Source organism: Tyto alba, unplaced genomic scaffold (assembly GCF_018691265.1).
Source record: "Tyto alba isolate M040663 unplaced genomic scaffold, T.alba_DEE_v4.0 Super-Scaffold_19, whole genome shotgun sequence".
NCBI classification, from domain to species: Eukaryota; Metazoa; Chordata; class Aves; order Strigiformes; family Tytonidae; genus Tyto; species Tyto alba.
In genome coordinates this window covers 381,392-402,394 of record NW_024881281.1, presented here as the reverse complement: position 1 = coordinate 402,394, position 21,003 = coordinate 381,392, and the positions used below count along the sequence as shown (strand labels likewise).

The following is a 21,003-nucleotide window of genomic DNA, read 5'->3' as shown; positions in this document are numbered from 1 at the left end:
CTTTGTATGGAAGAACCATCTCAGTGGCAGTGCTTCTGCATCAGATCAGACCTTCACTCTCATGTATTTTTGCTGGCCCCTTTGTGAAGAGTCTGTGATACGAAGAGGACCCTGCCATGCACTAGACTGCATCTGCTTTGCAGGACATCGCTGAAGATGTTCCCGTCCTTGAGCTGAGCACTTGAGTCTCCCTGGGCCTGATGATCTTACACAGTTGTCAACTCCACAGAAGTATTCGCAGAACACCACAACTTGATAGTGCTCATTGCTACAAGTGAATATTTATGACAAAACCAGCACAATTAATAATAATGTTGTTATCCAAAGCCTAAAAATAGTTTCTTAGGAAACTTAGTCTCATAACACAGTTTCATAAATAACTATGATCAAAAAAGAGAGAAATTTGTCAAAAAATGGTACTGTAGAGGAGTGGGCTAGTTTTACTGTTTTGTTCATTACTAAGATTCACTCTTTACTAAGATTTTAATTGTAACATTTCCTGTAGAACTCTGCTGCTGTCCGGTTAGAGTTATTAGGGATAGATTTTATACCTCCTCTGGTCTTTATATCCTGCCAAGATTTTTCACCTGCAAAATTGGCAGGAGGCTTTTTCATGCACAATCATCTGGATATCCATTAAAATCCAGCTTCTGCTATCAACAGAACACTCAAAGAAGAAAAAAAGTTCCTAGAAGGTTGATGAGCATTTTCGAAGACTGATACCTAGACAGTAGTTACCTAAAGATTGCTTAAATATTTTATGAACTCAGCTTTTTACACCACTGTCTTGTAGCTAATAAATGACAACATGAAATTGCCCTTTATTGAGCTCTGGTGATATAGTTTGTGAGAGGTTTTTTTGTTTGTTTGTGCCCATAACTGTTTTGTTTTAATGGTCAACCATCCCCTCTATTTTACAGACTGAGGTCTACTGAAAAGCTCATGTCCAGGAGCTCTTCAGTAGGGTTGTACTGACTCCACCCAGCTGACAATCACTGTGTTTGAGCTACTAGAGGCCAATTACTCTCCTAATGTCAGCAAGTTCTGAGTGTGATAGGCTTTGGTTATGCATTTATATGTATGTATGATATATGTATTACACACATAAAGTGGGATGAAGTTGTTCTGAGTGTTTCGTGTGAGTGTAGATTGCTCAAGTGTGTAAATTAGTCTGGGAAACTGTGTGAAAAGACTGTGAAAGTATATGTATTAAAGACAGTCTGAGCATAAAGCGAGAAGACAGAAACTGGTTTATTAAAGCTTTTTTGGACTCGAACTTTAAGCAAGTCGCTTAACTTTTCTGTTTCAGTATGAAATGTTGTATTTCATGCTTATCAACCTGTAAAACTAGTTAGAAGTATGTCCTACTAATTCATGCATTAAGACAAAGATTAAATTATTTGCCTTACTAATGAATAAACGATGTTGCTAAAGTCTGTGAGTTCAATCAAATTGTCTGAAATTTGCTGTGATTCTTGAAGTTCTATCTCTTTGAGTCATGTAGGAATCCTGACTTACTGGAAGCAGTAAACCGAAAGCTGACAGCATGGGAAGAAAGTCTTTGAGAATCAGCTCTAAAGGCTCAAAACACAGAAGATAAGTAAAAGGAACTCACTGTCTCAGTTTTGAATGACTTAGTTTTAAATGCAGACTTGCAATTTTGAAAGCTTGGCTTGTGATTTTGTGCAGCAATTTGCAGTGCAAAGCAATAATGAGTCCATGCTGATAGAATGTAGCATTCTTTGTCTATCGTTCCCTGCTTTTCCCCTCGTTGTTAAATCTCTATGCTGTTTGTTGTACTTGCACACGAATATAAGCCTAAAAAGTAAACTATATTTATCAAGAGACGGTTCCTTTATCTTTTTGTAGTAGAATACTCTCAAATGCTTTGTTATTTAATCTGTGGTTTAGCATTCCAGTGTGGTAACTGGGAACTTGATATGCCGAAAATAACACTTATTTATCCTGTGCTTTTGCATGGCTGGTTAATACCTGTAGCTTGTCATGGTGAAGGAGAACCTGCTTCTTGCAGAGGGAAATTCGAAGGATTTTCTGTGTCCTATATGGAATAGAGGTAAGTACAGCTCTCACCATTTGGATGCACAGAGTAAAAGGTAGGCATACCATGCTGCTCTGAGGTGGTTAGGGACTGCTTAATAAAAAGTTTGGTAGCTCTTTAAAAACAGAGCTAACTATACTGGAACTATTTTTTGCCCATTTAGGTTTTTCTGGAGCACTAAGTCAATAGTAGCCCACTCATTATGGTGTAAATGTGGACTGTAGTTTCTGGTTATAAGAAAGAGACTGTTTCTTCTGTAAGAAAAAAGGTGTTATACTTTCCATGTTTACTTCAGTACTTTATTTACCCACGTGAAATTATTCACTATCTTTATTTGGCACACAGCTCTTCAGTGAGATTAAATAGACTGTTCCAGGTCAGAATGTGAGCCTCATTACAGTGTTCATAAAACATTATTTTTGTAGACAAACCATATTCTTGAAAGAACCGAATGTTCCAGATACTAAAACTAGTTTGTTGTAGTTTCATTTGTGAACTATTCTTTGAGAACAATAACATGGGTTGGGTCTTAACAAATATTTTAGCAAGCCAGTTGAAGATCAAATTTTGCACCAGAAACAAAGTTAACAAAATCTTTCAATTAAAGAATGATTATTTCTGGAGCAAGTATCTATTTTACTTCAATATTTTGTCTTGGCTATACAGTCAGAAATCAGAAACCCAGGATTTTTTTTGTGCACATCAATAAGAATAGTTATCCTGCAACTGGGGAAAACAGAATTTCCTCTAAAAAAGAGGGGTGGGGACAGGAACAAGGGAGGAAGGAGCAGAACAGAGGACACTTTAGCTCCTTTTGAATAACAAAAGCTGGGGAAAAAACACCATAAACTTTCCTGGGAGCGTCCTCCTCACACACACCAAATTGTCTTATGATGCCTCATTTCAGAGCTCACCTTTGACTGTTTTCAATCATATTTGTCTACACGTGTAAGTCAGATCAATACAGAGCAAATCTGAATATGTCACCCTAAGATACTGAAAATACAGAAGTTAAAATCACCCCTCTGGGAACTCATATCAGAGAAGAACTTCAGCCTTGTTTGAAGGGTAGTCAAATAAATAAATCTTGACTTTTTTGGCACTTGATCTTGGCTCAGCTCTTTGTTTTTTTGTTTTGTTTTTTTTTTTTTTTTCTTATTTATTTTAGGGTAGCTTAAATTGATGATGACCAACATTCAGAGAGCTAATTAGTTGCAGGTGTCCTTCATGAAACACATCTCAGGTCTTTGCTAATTTATAGGGCTCACTGCAGCAGCTGTCCTAGCTGTATGGAGTTCATCCACTCTGCTCTGATTGGTTCATCAGTAGGTTGGGGTCTGTACAATAAATTAAGGTCAGGATTCTCTGCCTCCTGAGAAACACTTAGGGAATGAAACTTAGAAAGGGTAAGTGTTTTGGGGTTTTTTTTCTGCTGTAGCTTGATGCCCAATAACAGCAGGAGTCAAAAGATCCTAATAAATGAGGTGTGAACACCTATACTTATTAATGTTATGCAGATGAGCATTCCAAGTTCATACACTTTGTGAAGCATTTATAAAGCCTGTGTAGCAGGGTCACTCTGTAAGGAGAAGGCTGCACCCTATAAAGACCTCTAGCAGTATGATAGCTGGAGCTGTTGCAGTAAAGCTCCACCAGAAAGAACCTGTAGTAAGGGAATCTGGAAGCCTCTTAACTAAGAGATTAACCAAAGATGTACATGATGTCTGGACAGCTGTGCTAGTACTTACTATTGCAATTCTTGCACTCAGGAAGTGGTGGCAAGCAATTTTAAGAATAAAGACTGTTTTTACAATTCTTTCAGAACTGAGAGTGGATTCCAGGAATACTGCTGTTCAAAATGTGGGCAGGACTCATGTTGTTCTCCTGTCCTGTTGCTTTTGAATGCTCCTGATATAGCAGATATCTGTTCCCTGATTGGAAAGAACAATCTGTGAATAACCTCTTTCTTCTACTAAACTGTTCTGCACAGGAATTATTAAAAATTCAGTTGGACTGTTTGGTGGTACTCACTAAGACAACAAGAAAAACTGTTGCTGAACAGCTGTGATAGCATGCAAGAAAATTGCAGAGCAGCTGCCATGAGTATGCTGTGATTTAAGACAAAACTTGGCAATGATTTCTTCGTCTTCCTCTCTCTTTTCCAAAATACTAAAATGAGCCTTTCTGTGCAAGGAATACAGATGATGTTGGCATTTCCAGCAAAAGAAAATGGTATCCTTCGATACTGCTCCAAGCAATGTGGCCTTATTCTGTACTGCCTACCCATGAGGAAGCGAAGTGATTCTTCAACTTGGGAAATCTAGCATCTGAGGAACAACCACAGGCTTCAGAGGTGAATCCTATGGGGAGGTTCAAGCTAGGTTTTCAGATTATCCAGTGCTCAGCTCCTGAACACTTGGGCATTCAGGTTGAGGAGTAGGAGGGTATGGGGCTGCATCTCTCCTCTTGCACGGTTTTAAGAAATAAAGCAAAATGATGGTGTGGTTTGTTTGGGTTTTTTCCCTCTGAGGAATCTGAGCTCAAAGTCCTCATTATGATGAAAGGGCTGTTGAAGATTATTTACAAAGGGTGCACTGTTTGGAGATGGAGGTAGGCCCACAGATACATGAGGTGATAACCTGAAAAGTTGTAAAAGAAAGAGAAAAAAAAAAAAAAAGTTCTATGTGCTAGTCTCTATCAGATGACTAAGTCAAGGTGTCATAAGCCACATACAAAGGTCTGTGTTGCCATGGCCAGTAGTAATGTTAGATCATCTGAGCATAATCAATTGATTCTTTGAGTATTTTTATGGTTCTTCTAGTCTCCCATACCTCAGAGCTAGAGGACCAGGAAGGTGGACAAGGGTGTCTCAGAGCCTGCCTTTGTCTTTGACAGAACCTAAAATATTTATAATTTGATGTATTAGATTCACTGAACTGGATTTTTGTGGCAAGTCAGCACTTTCAACTTGGTCTCTAGATCAGGGTATGCCACAGCCAGTTTTCGAGGTCTCTACCAGTGCAAAATCAAGGAATTTGCTTCGTGGTGAGGTTAACTGGGACTTTTATCAGCACAGGCTGTGATCATATGCAGGTATAGTCCAGGCTTGGTCCCTCGGCAGACAGGAAGTCAGAAACAGCAGTAACAAGGCAGCATGCAGTCCTTGACTGAAGTTACATCCCGCTCTGATCCCTACAGCAGACCAATGAAGCACAGCGTTTGCAGTTACACTGCCAGTGTACGTGTCCAAGTATTGCCAGAACCTACTGGCTGATTCCAGTTTCCTGGATGGAGAGAGTCTTGGGTTAATTTGTATCTGGCAAGAAGAGAGAGATCGGGTTATGCCCTAACAATGGGAAAAGTTACAGAGAAACTCCACAAGATAATTTTGATTACACAGAAACCATCAATAGAATTTTTGCTTGTAGGAAATCTGCTTCTTTAGTTCCAGTGTTTCCAGAATGACACTTCAAATTATTGCCATTTACTGTTCAAAATACTAGTCTTCAGCGAAGATGCACAGATAATACTGGTGCAAAGCACCTAGGAAAAATGCTGTGAAGACAATAGATGGCTAGGGAGACTTCTAGAAAAGCGGGAGCTATAGTACAGCACACTGAGGTATCTGAGAGGGGAGTGGGTTTACCCTTGTGTGGGGATAAGGACATGAAAAAAAAGTAAGCAATGCCCTGCAAGATTGCCAAGATATTCAGACGGGTGTAAAGTCAAGGTGTACGTCTCCAGTGAAATGAACAGTGTTCCATGAGTAGGCATCTATTAATAATCACCACAGGGTGTTCATTATGTAGGTCATTGCTGCTTAGGGTAAAATAGTGCTTATGCTAACAGCCTCTTTTCTGTTTTTTTTTTTTGTTTGTTTGTTTGTTTGTTTGTTTGTTTGTTTTTTGTTGTTGTTGTTTTTTTGTTTGGTTGGGTTTTTTTTTTTTTATTGTCTTGCTAGCTTTAATGCTCACACTGCATCAACATAGCATCTTCCAGTAATAACATGGTAATTGTTCACCTGCTTAGAGGTTGAAAAGAGCAGCACTGAATGGATTCAGTCAAATGATTAATTCATTACATGGACTGAAAACGGTGACTCTGGATCCCAGGTGAGCACTTATTCAACATGTACCCTTTTCTCTTTCTTTTTTAAAATTACCTCAGTCTACTGGTGAAAAAAGGATGAAGTTGATTAAAATTATACGTTGAGAATTATTGGGCTGGATTTTCTTTCCAACACCACCAGATCTTCAGATCTTCAACAGCATTGAAACCAGTGGAGATACTCTTTAGCTAGAATATGTGTATCTTTCTGTTTGGAAATATCTTGGTGAAGGAAAAGCACATTAGGTTATCATCCCAGGATGCTCATCTTCCACTAAAATCTTCAGCTTTTCCTTCTTGAATTTCCAAAGTAAATCCATCTGTGGGGTGATGATTGACCCAAATGCCAGTTAAGGAAATGGAAAGTATTATATTGTTCTTAATATGCTCATGAGAAAGCAAAAATAACTGAGGATCAGATCCTGAGACTTCCCCCCCCCCCCTTTTCTTTTTGCAATGGTTAAACTGAAGGACTGCAAGATCAGGCACCTCAGAAATTATTATTACAGTGAGAATTATAATTTCATCTTTTTCTTAGTTATAGTGTTCTATATAAACCTGTACACTAAAAAAAAAAATAAAATGGATGAGTTGTTTTTATTTTTGTTTGGGGGTGGTGGTTGTTTTTTAACACATGAAGTGGCCTAGGAAATGGAATAGATTGAAAAAAAATAGGCTGTTTTCGCTGAGCTAGGAAAAACAGCTAAGGAACAGAGATATAATTAATTGGAAGATATGAGCAAGGAACCAAGAGAGCTTGAAGACACTGCCCCAGAGAAACTGTATTTTTATGGCAATTAATCTCAAACTAATTAAAATTTTAACTCTGCAATACAGAAAATAAAATAAATTGAATGTAATGTAAGTAACATGTTAAGGTGTGCTTTATACTGTTGTGTAATTATTCATAAGTTCTAGGTTACTTCATATTACTTAAGATTATGTGTTAGACATAACTCAAGCGTGCTCTACTGTAGGCTTGGCATTCAAAGGTTATGGGCTTTGCCTACAAGAGGTATTTTTAGATTTGCTCCCTAAGGAATTCAGTACTTTTGTTTGCCTGAATGCTGTATAATCTTGACTATAAGCACTGACAGGTTGGCTGGCATGCAGCTAAAGAGAGGGTTTATATTCTTGCCAAATATTGATGTAGGCATCCATGAAACTGTAACTATTTGTGCACCACCTTTGCAATGACCAAGAATTAAAGTTATTTTCATCATGAGTGGGTGAGGTTGTGGGTGACTGTACAGAATATTTAGAGTTTTACTTGCCAGCAGGAAGGAATCTTACTAATCATATTTTCATTATTGGAGACCATGCATTTCCAGCTCTCTCCTTTATAAAAGTAACTACAGTGCTATTTCTAGTATAGTTAGATGTTCCTGTGCAAGAATAGAAGAATGTGATTTTTTTATTTTTTTTCTTCCCTGATTCTCTTAAGTCAGGCAGTTGAAATGGTGATAGATATAAATTGTCTGTTTTTTCTATTTAGCCCCAATGGTTTAATTAACATTAGTCATTTATTATCAGTATTATAATTCCTGGGATTTCATAGCTTTTTTCCTTAGCTGACATCAACTGGCAGGCCTGTATAAACTTCAGCTGCTCATCCAGTTTATACCTGGGGAAAGTTAGACTTGAGTCTGAATCAATATTGTACATCAGTATGTACTTTCATTCTCTGTTATCACTAGCATTAAAGTAGCACCTACAAGCCCAACATTTTGAAGTTTGGCTCTCTATATAATTAGTATTACTTGGTTTTGAGAGCTCTGATTTGCCAAGGCCCCAGGTAAATCTAAAGCTCCTTTAGATCTGAACTTGCAGCTCAGGTTCCAGCAGTTTGGCCCATTCAGCATTTTAGAGATGAGGAAGTTGAATGCTTTTGCTTGTCTACCAGCAGTTTGCTTTCTCTAGACCATTATGTCAGCCCCCCCTTTCAAAGCTTCCAGAAAGACCTGAGGATTTGACCTCATTCACTACACAAGAGCTCAGTCTCTGAAAGGTAAGATAAGCTCTGTGCAATAGCCCACTACTCATTTCTGTTGTTCATGTTTGGACACAGCAACAACAACAACGACAAAAAAGGTGCAGCATTAACATTTGTGCCAGTTACAAAACCTACAAAAAAAACCCCTACCTGCTAGTTTGGTATGGATAAATCCAAACAAACTAAACCTAGATATCCAAAATTTACATTTATTCACAGTATCGCTGTGTGTCTCATCTGGCTCTTGAGCTTTTAGGTGATACTGGAGGAACAGGTCACATTATCAACCCCCCATTCTCAGCTGCAGTGCCAGGAAACTTCCCTATTTTTTTTAAATAAAAAAATACATTCTCATGTAAGGAATATGTTGCCATGCCAAGCTGGCAGAGCTGTTGGTCTCTTCTTGTGATTATTAAGAAAAATGCCCTCATCTGTAGTCTACGTGAGCACACCTATTAGTTTCAGCACCATATTAACCATTTCTTTCTTACTTGAGGAACACAGTCAAAACATATTCTAAAATAAAGGAGATAGTTTTAATTGATTCCAAATTAATGATAATTACTTCCTTAGTTTTATACATAATTCTTGCTGGTGTTCTCCCTACACCCATCTACTCAGTGCCACAGTAAAAGAGCCTAAAAATGAAATGGCATAGGAAGTGGATCAAACCACATCATTATTGGAGCATTATTTGGAAAATTAACTGTAATCCAAAATATCAAGGAAAATAAGTTAAATTATTCTTAATTGTAACCATTTATAAAATAGATAACATTGTTTATTGTTCTGCAAGCTTATCTATCGATCTCATACTTGGGAAATTTTATTCTCTTTCATTAATGGGAAATTAGTTTATTTCTGGCCTGTTTGGTATTCAACAGGATAAAAGTTCCTTCAGATCAGGCCACATATATCCTGACTTGCTGCAGAATTCTTTCCTTAGAGCACCTTAGAAAGGGCTTCAAATGGCAAGCAATACCTTTGTGAAGACGTTCCTTGTAGACCATTGTTCCCAGGTTCCATTCATATTGTTCCTGGCAAATGGCTGACCTCAAATTCATCTACCTTCCAGATGTCCTAAGAACAGAAGACTGACATATTTTTAATCAACTTATTAAAGAAAAACATAAAATTCTTTCTGACACTTGACATTTAATCTTGAATTAATCTTTGCTTTCTAATGGTTGTCTAAAGCTAGAGTACCATAGTCACATTAGTACACATTCCAGAGTCTACAATAAGCCACAGTCTTTAAGTCTTTTTACACCATTTCACCAAATTTACAGCTCCATTGAATGGTGTTTAAGTCTTCAGATGAAGATTGTTCTACTATGACAGTCATAGGCTGGTTTTTGAAATGCACATTACCTGCCAGTTCCTTGACCTCAAAAAATAGAACTCAGTGAACAGTTAAGCCTTTAATTAAATATGTTCTGACAATTGTTTCAGTCACTGATAACTATGATCTTGTTCCTATTGAATTACAATTATAACATTGGAGTAGAAAAATTGCAGACTTTCTACTGGTTTGTTATAAATATAACATAATGCATACTCTGTTCTCTGTTATTTAACCATATTTGAAGCGGAATACTCTCCAGTCTGCAGAATTCTGTCTTGCATTCTATGGGTAAAATCCTTTAAGATGTCATTATCCATGTCAATACAAGTTTTTACTCTATTCTCAAGCAAATGGGTAAATGTATGAACAAAAGGGGATGTCTTGGGTTCCAAGCATTGGTTATAAAATACTTACTGTTCCATTTGATCAGTTTTCAATTATCAAGCCTTGCTGGATCTTCTTTTCTTTCTGATGCAAAGGCACTCTACTATCGTGTCATAGATAAACCCTTTGCAACATCTTGCTTCCTCAGTGTCCACCTTCAAGATCTAATAGCACTTCAGATAAGACTTTTTCTCCTGTGTCTAATGGAGTCTTGGTGCCTTCATGCCCCAGAAGTGGTTCCATGTAACGGCTGTGTCTCTATGCCAGTTCTAATGATGTTATATTGTACTTGTCGTCATAAACCATTCCATTTTCTAAAAAGCATTATTGCCAGTGCAGTACTAATCAACGTGACTAAAAATGCCAGAACCTAGCCTATAGCTTCTAATATTCTCTGAAACCCACAGGTGTAAAATTTAAGCTAAAATAAGTGGAAGGCATATCCAGCTAAAAATTATGGTTTTGTCAGTTACAAGTATGCAGTGTGGAAAACACTGCAGGTGACTGGGATAGACTACTTTAAAAGATAAAGGTTTCCACCCTTAAGCCCTCAGAAGCAACTCTGAATTAAGTCATGGACACAAACATGCAAGATCTTTATCTACAGGAGATATTTTGTTATCGATCTGAAATGGAATCTCCAAGTCCCTCAAAGAATCAAGTGCCTTTATAACACCTCAAATATTTAAGGAAAGAGGTTTTTTTGGCAAGATGGAGGATACTCCATTTAATATTAAAAAAAGTCCAAAGTTCTGTGTGGCAGTTGGAAGAAGAGGTGGAAATACAGACATTGAGATCAAACACCTGATGGTAGTAGAAACATTATGTTATCTCATGGACCTGGAAGGATCTTTTGTTATCCTAGAGTCAGGTTTTCCTAAATACAGCATTTACAAAGACATGTCACAAACTTAATTTTGTTGTCACTTACCTACTATCTGTAATTACTACTGCAGCCATGTGTAATTTTTTGAATGCAGTTTTCAACGTTCAAAAGCTTAATTTGCTTAAGGTAGAAAACATTATCTCATCTATTTCTGTTTGTTAGATATCTGTGGTTTATGTATAAATCCACTATAATTTTAGCATACTCTGTCAGAATGTCTCAGAAAAAAAAGAAGGTTCCAGAAACAGTTTTTAGACAACAGCAGCAATGGTAGTCTAGTCCCTATAAAATGAGAAACTGAGGCAGCAATGTTGTACTGGTTTCACAACAATATGGAAAATTCCTGGCTCAGTCATGTATGTTAACATTTAGACCCTGTAAGTTTGACTCAGTTGATATTTAAAAGCAGAAAAAAAAATCCAACTTTTCCTAGAGAATGTTCTTAGTTATTATACTATGATTCTGACTTTAAATTTTATTCCTAGTTTTGATGGCCAAGAATTGAGATGTTTGACTTAACTCTGGCAAACCTACGTAGTAATTTATTCCTGTGACCAATCCTTTTTTAGGATTCTCTCCTCTGAAGTCAGTCTTGGGAGAGAAATCACATTCCAGAATAGCAATGCAGACACGTGGGATCTGTTTGATCTCTGCTTTTAGCCCAAAGTCTGTGTTTACTGGGGAGTGACTTGTTATGTTTTGATATACTAATGGTACTATTCCACAACCACTAAAACCTTGTCTAAAAAAAGCAACCCTATTTTATTAAGAAAAACTATGCATAAATCCTTTTTAGATGGTTTTTGTAACTCAGTTCCCAGGAAAAAAAAAATCATACTGCATAGGAAAAGATAGTATTATAGAAAATTGCTAACTCAGGCGCTGAAAATAGTTCAACAAATGAAAATAGCAAATCACAAAAAAAAAAAAAAATCTGTCAGGTTTCAGGGAAATCTGTATACAGTGTATTGTTGCACAAGTGCCTAATAATACAATTGTCACAGCAGTGAATCTAAGCCAGTTTGACAGTGCTAAACCATTGGGGCTTTTGTTTCATGCAAGTTATGAAAATTTAGTATGTAACACCAGGCATAACTGCAACTTCTGTAATAAATTTACGACCTCAGAAGCTGGGCTCCTCTCCAGGGTGCTGATGCAACAGCACAGTTCTGCTCTGCACTCTTGCAGCATTTGTTTATTAACTGGTTTCACTCTGATTGATACAATTTTTTTTTTAATGAATGAAGAATTAAGTGCAGAGGTTGACTGAAATTTACTTGGCTCATTGTAATGTTGCTATGAAAACCAAAACAAAGTCCAAGCTCAAGTCTCTGTCCAATATGCAGAAAGAAAAAAAAAAAAAACCAAAACCAAAACAAAACAAAAAACCCAAAACAAACCCCAACAAAAAAAAAAAAAAAAAAAAACAAACAAACAACAAAACCCAAAACAAAACACCAAACATAGTTTAGTATCTTGGGGTTGAGACTCTCCTTTCCATTTCCTTCTGCTCTGGAAGTGATCAACAATGGCTTGTCTAGTACAAAGTTAAAATAAATGTTCTGTAAACACAAACACAAGGTCATTCTCTTTTTATTCTTCCCAGCCCAAGCATTTATCCATCTATCTGAGGATAAAACATGACTACAACAACGACCTCAAAGCTACCTTTTAATGGAATTGGAACTGAATTGCCTATATGGTAAAAGTTCCCTTACATGACAGAACAAATCATTACTCCAACATTAATTTTCATCAAGAAGTTGTTTAGCCACATTGTACATCATTAAATCTGTGATGCTAGAGCATGAACATTTCAGATCTGGAACACAAGGTATTCCTGAGAAACCTGGAGGATTGATGACTCACTAATGGCAGCAATGATAAAAACATAAATGTGAAGAACCATGACAAAAATGAGCACTTCAGGCCATGTCACTGCCTCCCAGAAGAGCAACAACAGTGTCAGGTAAGTAGAATGAAAAATTTGAGCCCTAAGATAGTAATTGTGGGTTTAAGATGGACTGCTCTCTAGGTAAAGACTCTTGTCTAGAGACAAACCATCATTCAGTTCCACTGAGAGGGGGCTCTAAGATGAGCTCAGCTAGAGTTTTACACATTATAAACCTCCACAGAACGAAGTCGTAGAAAGCCAGATTTTCTAAGTTTTGCTGTTAATGGATTTACTTGGCTTATTTTAATTTCTGTTGGAGCATCCTAGCTCTAATAAAGTGATTTTTAAAATCACTTATAATGAATTCTAACTTAAAATATTTTGTACAGTTAGAAAAGCAGTAACCTCTTAATACAGATCATAAAGAGATCAAATTGTCAAATAATAATTTCTGCTTAAGTACATAGCACTTGTTTTATACCATAAGCACCAAATTGCTTACAGAAATGAGAAGTTCTTAAGGCTTTCCCTCCAACCAACTTTGCAATGTCTTAATCCAAACTGATTTAACATTTGGAAAAAACTTTTGCACCCATTTTATAAAAAGCCCGTCATTTCTGGAATATCAGCTACATTTAATATATTGATCTCCTCCAGAAATTCTGTTGCTATTTTTTGGGGCAGTACAGAACTCTGAGAAATGCACTCTTAAAACGTCCTCCTTACTCATCTGAAGAGCGTAGGTCACATGGCTGGTTTATAATATCTGGCTAACACTGACAAAATGCTAGCCTTTCCAGCCGTATTACTATTAGAAAGAATATTCTTTTGTCTTGGTTAGGAAACAAACCTATAAAATGTGGGTGTAAGGATGTTGTCTTTCTGCCTACACCAGATGCCACTGGAACTAGCATTGCATATGAGACTTCTTTTTTCCCAGATGGTGAAAGCTTGCAGATTTATGAAGACTGCTACATAAAGATGTAGTTTTCAGAAGTTCGTTTGTTTTGCTTGCAAAGTTTTCAGAGTGATTTATGTAAAACTGAACCTTGGTGTTTAAAAATACAGTGGTGTTTGTACTTTCATTTCTGAATAGTTTGATTTTTGACTTCTGCCACTTTGAAGTACAGCTTGAAAAGGGAGGAATTTGTCCAGTACTAAATTCAGTCAGGGTTTTTATTTGGATATTGAAACCTCTGAATATTCTTTCCAGCTACAGATATTATATGCCCTGATACTTTAGGACAAACAGGAGGTATTCCCTTACCTACAGTGGTAAATGGATGATGCCCGTTATACTCGAAATCTGAATTCCTGTGTATCTTATGTGTTTCTGTCTGTTATGGGAAAAATACTCCCCCTGAGCAGCGTGCATTTTCCTCATAAAACTAATTTTTTAGCAAACTGAAAATTTAAAATAATCAGCATTTGTCCAAGTAAATCAGTATCTAAAAACGACTGCAGAATGAGAAATCCTGTCGTCATACGTCTGAGAACGACGAAGCAAAATTCTCACGAGGAACTCTCTGCCATGGAAAAACTGCAGCACACGAGGCGGCGGCGGCAGCGGACCGGCGGCTCCCGCTCTGTCCCCTCACGGCGTACGCGCCTCCCGGGCCCGCTCCCAAGCGGCCTCCCGCTGCTCCGGGCGGGCGGGCGGGCGGGCGGGCCCCGCCCCCCAGCGGGCCCCGCCCCCCAGCGGGCCCCGCCCCCAGCGGGCCCCGCCCCCCAGCGGGCCCCGCCCCCAGCCGCCGCCCGGGTAACCGCCGCCACCGTCCCAGCGTGCCTTAGCGCTGCGCTCCGCCGGGCTTCCGTCCGCCGGCAGCGGGTGTCCTCGCCGCCATCTTGTGCGCGGGCGACCCGCGCAGCGCGGTGGGCCGCCATGGAGACAGGTGAGGGGGATGCCGCTGGGTCCGGCGGGACCGCGCGGCGAGGGCGGGCAGGCCGAGCGGTTGCGGCCCGGGCAGAGGCGGTCCTGCCGCACGGGAGCGGGGGCCGATCCCGCTTCCTCGGAGAAGGCGGCTCGGGGCGAGCTGCTGCTGCGCTGCACGGCCGCGGGCCCTCCCGTGCCTGCCCGGGTCAGGCCGGCTCCGGCGCCCCGTTTGTTCCGTTGCGGCCGCCCCTGGCGCTCGTGCAACGTCCCGCGGCCCGTATTCTCCCAGAGGCCTGGGAGGGGTGTGTTGAGGGTATCGGGGGGTGCATCCGTGGTGGTAGAGCTAAATTCCGCTTTCCCAATTAAATAGCTTTTGCCACGGCGGACACCCCGGCCTCATTTTGAATGTTTGCCCTACAGCTGCAAATCTGGGAGCACAAGGCCTTCAGTCACTCCCAGTCTGTTCTGCATCCTTATTCCTGTGGAAGGCATTACTTTTCATAGTTTTCTGTGAGCCCTGAGCTTGTTACTATGCCTGGGCAGCATTTTAGAAAAAAGGAAGGTGTGTTTAGATGCAGCCGTTTCAGAAGCACGTATATCCTAGTGCTGAGGTTTGTCGATGACCACAGCTGGGAACTGGAAGTTGGCCTTAGTCCTGTGAATGTGTGGCATTCCTCCATTCTTTGCACCTGCTTGACTGTAAAGAAAGAAAAACCCAGCGTGTTCATTAATGCAGGCCCAACACTTGATTCATGTAATGAAGGCTTTGCTGAATTAATTTGTATTTATTATGGGGAGTTAACGATTTTTCTCCTGTTTAAACATGTTATCTCTATTTGTATGGCTCAAACTGCGACAATTACTTTTCAAATCTATTGTGCTGGTCCAGTTCTTATTGTTTTTCTCACGTATCAGATGATACAGGAAATCGACTTCGGTTCCAGCTGGAGTTAGAGTTTGTCCAATGTCTGGCAAATCCAAATTACCTCAACTGTGAGTACTTAAAAGTAAATATCAGGATCCTGAGGAATTAATATAATTTAACGGTGTTTATTATTACTGGCAATGTTAAACAGGGAGAGAGGTGGCTAAACAAAGAAAAAGGAATGGGTCTTCACGGCATAAAGGTAGTCTGTAAATAGTTAAACTCGTCTATATTTCTAACAGGTGTTTTTTTCAAAATGCAAAATGTTTTATGGGTTGAAATTAAAAAAAAATCTGTCTCAGGGAGAAAAAAGTAGTCAAGTCTGTAGTTGTAAAGTAATGTCAAGATAACAGTATTCCTTTATCTGAAAATAGAATGGTACTAATGTTAATAATAGTTTCAGGTACTATATTTAATTCCGTGCCCATTTTGATGCTACAGTCAGAATTTCCCATTTCAAAAAGCTGTTCGTTCTTGCTACTGTAAGTGCCTAATATGTTGACAGAAAAATACATTTTCCCCGTCTTTTTTCAGTTTGAATTATCAAAATTTTATTGTAAAGTTTTGACTAACATGCCTCTTTTTATAGTTTGGTGAATACGTATACTTCAATTTTGTCTTTTTTTTTTTTTTTTTCCACGCATCTGTAACTGACAATCCCTTATTTGTCATTTTATTTCAGTTCTTGCACAAAGAGGCTACTTCAAAGACAAAGCTTTTGTAAATTATCTTAAATATTTACTTTATTGGAAAGAACCTGAATATGCAAAATACCTGAAGTAAGTGTTAAAATCACTTAGGTTTTAGCATTTTAATGGTTTGATATTTACCTTGTTAGGTATTGTACAGCAGCATGTCAGTATTTGATTTTTGCCCATAACCTTATCTTTGTCCTCCCTACTGTGTTTATATGCATCATAGATTTTTTTTTTCTGACAGTCCAGATGTAGCAAGAATAGACAAAATTATAAAACTTGTCTTTCACAAGTCATGCACAGAATCTTCCTTTTGCAGCCTTTATCTGTACTTTACCATTTGTTTAAAATAAAATTGTTGAATGTTATGGTACAAAACTACTTCAGTTAGGCCCAGTAAGTATATTTTAAGAATAATTTTGCATTGTTGATGCTTACATGAAACAAAGGATAACCTTGCATTTTCATGTGTAAACGCTTTCAAAATTTGGGAAAACAGTTCTTGGTTATGTTCTTCAAATGAGCTCTGGAAGCAGATAGCATATTTATGTATTTGTTTTAGTAAAATCTAGCCATTAGAAAAGCTACTCTAAGCATGTATATGCAGTTATAAACTGTTAGTGGACTCGCCTAATACTGAAGTTAGCAACTTAGTGTGTGGGATCTGTACGGTCTTACATGGTTTGATACTTAACTAAAGCACATGCGTGATAAAACTGATGAGCTGCAGGATTATTGGAGACTCCAGTTTCAGTGTACTTTGTAAAAACTCGTATTAAAGTATTTCTATTTTTAATCAAGGTATCCTCAATGTTTGCATATGTTAGAGCTGCTCCAATATGAACATTTCCGCAAAGAACTGGTAAATGCTCAGTGTGCTAAATTTATTGATGAGCAACAGATTCTTCACTGGCAGCACTATTCGCGGAAAAGAATGCGTCTCCAGCAAGCCCTTGCAGAGCAGCAGCAACAAAACAACACCTCCGTAAAATGAAAAATGCGTGGAAGAGTGATAAGGTGTACTTTTTGTCAGTTGAATATTTACAAGAGGAATGGACCTTTATGTAGGTTTGGCTCTGTGTGTGTGTATACTTAATTTTTGATTTATCAAATGACTGGGTTTTTTCTTCTTTCATCAACTTCTTTAAAGATACAAGACTGATAAACACCTACTTCTGCAATTTATTTTGTGGCATGGACAATTTTGTAATAGCATTACTTACCTTAGTTATTGATTCTTGATTTTGAAAACAAAGCATGGTTTTGTTGCTGATACTGAAGTAGCTAACAAAAAGTGTAGCTCAGAAGTCTGTTCTTAGGAGGCATTTTCCCTGGAGAATAATTACGTGTCTCAACGTGTGGCTAAGGACTCCCTCATGTACTCCTTTTCACAACTGTAAGATGAGCAAACTTAAAGTGATGATATTGTACAAAATCTAAATTGTGGATTTTTGCCTTGAAACAGAACCAAGCTATTACTTGTCATTTCTGTTTACTTGGTAATCATTGTTACTGGGGGTCTTATGGAGTTTTCCTTATAGCATGTTTTACAGATAGAAATCAGTGTGATGAGTCAAGGACTGCAGAAATGGAGCAGAGATAAGTAATAAACTTTGCAGATAGTGAACAGAAGGAAATAGGCTGTAGCTGTATCTATTCCATTACAGTAAGCCCACCTTAATCTTTTTTTACTGGTAGAAAACATAGTGGCTGCCTTTAGGCTTCTCTATAGTATGTGTAGTGAAAACAACAAACTTATGAAAAAAGGTGTAAATGCTTGCAGTATTGGAGAAGCATTTGCCATTTATTTCTGCAGTTTCTGTTGTAAGAACACAGATCTTAGCAGTTGTCATGGATTTAATTTTTGCATTTCAGGTTGTATTCGTGCTGCATTTCATATCCTTGTAGGAGCAGGTACTGCAACACTTAACATGATCAGTGACACCAAGATTGTTAGCCTTCAGCTTATCAGACTGAACAGATAAGCCATTAAACATTTTTGGCATTGAAAACTTATCAGCAGCTTCAGTAGCTATATGAAGTCAGATTTAGAAAGAATAAGGTTTTTCTGTTTCTTCTGCCACCCCCCCTTCACTATTAAAGGTATAACTTACCAGTTAAGTCTTACTCTTCAGTAATTGCAGGCTGTTCTCTCAGTTTGTAATACGAGCTCAGCTCCTTTGAAAAGAAACTGTTTGCAAACTCAAGTTTATTTGATCATGAAAGGAAAGATACAGGGGTTTTTTTGCAAGATTTTAGTGGAAGGTTTGGACCTAGAGTTTAATGACACTTATCTTGACCAGTCTGAAGTAATTAACCATTAAAGTTTAAGAAGGTTATTGATTTCTTGAAAGGACACTGCAAATGACTGGATTAACATCTTCATAAATGATTGACTACTGGAGGACTTAGTCTTCAGTAAACAACATACGCACAAGTTCTGCTTTAAAACACTCTTCTTCAACCAGCTTCTGAGGCTAAAAGAAAAGTTAAGATGGTTCAGGGGCAATTCAAAAACTTACATACTATAGCCATTTGTTCATACTAACATTAGCCATATTCCAGCAGTTGTTTTTCCAGGGAGAGTGGGGTGGAGCAAGCAAGTTAAGAATAATTGTAAAAATGCCTGAAGGTTTTCTGGCCTTGGAAGAGGCATTTATAAGAAAGTAACTGCTAATTTAAATAATAAGCACAAGTTAAGACCTGAGCTGGAGTCTGTTTGAATCAAGAATATACCACACACAACTTGTTTCACTCCTGTAATTAAGCATTTGGATTTTTTAAAGTTTGAGGAGCTGCAAGTCAGTAAGCTAACAATATGTTGCTAAGAATTTTCTCTACCCCATAACCATTACATGCTAAGTGTATCTATTTTCTTTAATATAAGTTTATTATAGACAACATTATACAGAAAGCAGGGTGCTTCTCTCTTGAGGAACTGAACCAGGAGTGCACAGGTGAGAGTAGAAGAGCTGTTCCTAATTATCATCTCTTTTTAAACAAGAGGATATTGGAAAACATGCATGACATTCATTTACAGCCATAAGCTACTGTCAGATTCTCATATGAATACCTGTAGATCCAGAACATACAATCACTTACGGTTCCATATTTAAGTAGTGTAGGCACTCCTGTTAGTTTCAGATTCTTCCTGAATTCATTGTTGGGATCCTTCCAGCTGTTCAGGAAGAAAGGGTTAAGCACAGCTTGTAGAGTTGCAGTTTGAAGTTAGCCTGTTAAAATTCCTTCATAAGGATGATTCAAAGGTCTTTGCCTTGTACCTCCCCAACCCACTTCTCAGAAGCAGCATGCAGATCACATTATGGATAGTGTATGCCTCAAAACACAATGAAATACTTAATTACTTGCAAGAAAGGACAGTTCAGTCAGTTGTTCCAACAGGCTAATTTAACCACCAGCCCACAAATAGCAAAGTTGTATCAGCTGGCATTAAAGCAGTTACTTACTAGGCTCTGTCTCCTACTAGGCAGTAGATGAATACAGACTGATCAGGCATGTGATGAAGTTCCTTCCTAACAATCGGTTCAGCTGGAAAGTAATTTAAAAGATCTGTTAGTAGTTAACACTTCTACTGTGCTACAAAATCACCTGGCTCTACTTTGACCAGCAACACTAATTAATGTTTTGCTTCAGGTAGGGATCTGTATTTTGTTTCATCTAGTTATTCACAAGTGTTGCAGAATTTATTATGTGCTCGATGTTGAAGGGACTCGCCTTTGAGTGAAGGCCCATTTCTACTTTCACAAGAAAACTAATCAATGTCTTCTGTCTCTGTGAAAGCCCATCAGAACCGCAGTTGCCATATGTACCCTATGTGATCCTGAAAGTTCAGTGTGGTGTTTCCTGAGGCACTGTCTTCATCTTCTGCTGCCAGACACTGACTGGTAGATCACTTCTGCCTCTTGATGTATAAAGCAGAGGTGAATTAACTGATCAGAAGGCTCGCATCTAATTGTTTGCTGGGCCTTTGAACCAGCCTCTGCTGAACAACATGTAACATTACATGCCATTCCGTGGAGGTAACAGAAGCAAGTGTGGCACGGGCAGTTCGTTAGCGAGGCTTTAGCTAGCTCCTAGTCGCAGCCGACGCTGCCAGTTAGTCACGAGCTCGGTAAACCGCAGCTAGAGCTTGAGACAACCTCCTCCGGCACACTCGGGATCCTCGCAAATGGCGACCGGGAACCCAGCCGGGATGCCCACCGCACGCGTTTCGGGAAGGGCACCCGGCACCGGGGAGCGGCAGCGCGTAGCCGCGGGCAGGGCCCGCCGGCCCGCGAGGGGCACAGCTCGCACGGCCCCCGCGGGGCTGAGCGCTCCGCCGCCGCCGGGGCCCCGTGAGGCCGAGGAAAACGGGCCCGGCGCCCGCCGAGCCCCCGCAGCGGGCAGCGGCGCGCCCCGAGGACCTCACCCGTCACGCAGTCCGGGCACCAGCTCCTGCCCTCGGCATCCTTGTCACCGCAAAAGAGCGCGAAGATGGGCCGGCCGTGGTAGCGCTGCGCGGTCTGCACGAACTCGGCGTACCCGCGGACCTGCTTCTCCTCCCAGCCCATGGCGGCGGCGGGAAAGGGCGGGCTGCGCCGCGGGCACCGCAGTTCCGCGTCGCTCCGGCCGCTTCCCGGCGGCCTCTGCGGCGGCGGTTGCCAGGAGCGGGTTTGAACAGCGGCCCGGCCCGGGCCCGGCCCGCCGGCGCTTCCGTCTCGGCCGCGGGCGGGGCGGGGCGGGGCGGGGCGGCCGCCGGTGCCCGTCCCCGTCCCGGTCCTGCCCGCGATGCCGTGAGGGCGAGGGTGAGGCGGGCAGCGGCCGCCGGGCTGTGAGCTGCAG

General features: G+C 39.8%; 2 protein-coding genes across 3 annotated transcripts; one reads left to right on the top strand and one right to left on the bottom strand.

The window, feature by feature from the left end:
• Window positions 1-14,425: 14,425 nt before the first annotated feature.
• Window positions 14,426-17,793, top strand: MED31 (mediator complex subunit 31). The gene is made up of 4 exons (XM_032982331.2): window positions 14,426-14,560; window positions 15,457-15,534; window positions 16,149-16,245; window positions 16,963-17,793. Exons 1-4 carry the CDS (start codon window positions 14,551-14,553, stop codon window positions 17,153-17,155), a joined length of 378 nt encoding a protein of 125 aa, XP_032838222.1. The 5' UTR covers window positions 14,426-14,550; the 3' UTR covers window positions 17,156-17,793.
• Window positions 17,794-18,353: 560 nt separating this feature from the next.
• Window positions 18,354-20,844, bottom strand: TXNDC17 (thioredoxin domain containing 17). 2 transcript variants are annotated; one of them, XM_042791793.1, is made up of 4 exons: window positions 20,591-20,844; window positions 19,629-19,710; window positions 19,264-19,339; window positions 18,354-18,638 (listed from the first exon to the last, which is right to left on the bottom strand). In XM_042791793.1, exons 1-4 carry the CDS (start codon window positions 20,730-20,732, stop codon window positions 18,570-18,572), a joined length of 369 nt encoding a protein of 122 aa, XP_042647727.1. In that variant the 5' UTR covers window positions 20,733-20,844; the 3' UTR covers window positions 18,354-18,569. The 2 variants fall into 2 exon arrangements, with proteins under 2 accessions (XP_042647727.1, XP_042647728.1); XM_042791794.1 differs by having other exon boundaries at window positions 18,603-18,638; window positions 19,254-19,339.
• Between the last annotated feature and the right edge of the window lie 159 nt (window positions 20,845-21,003).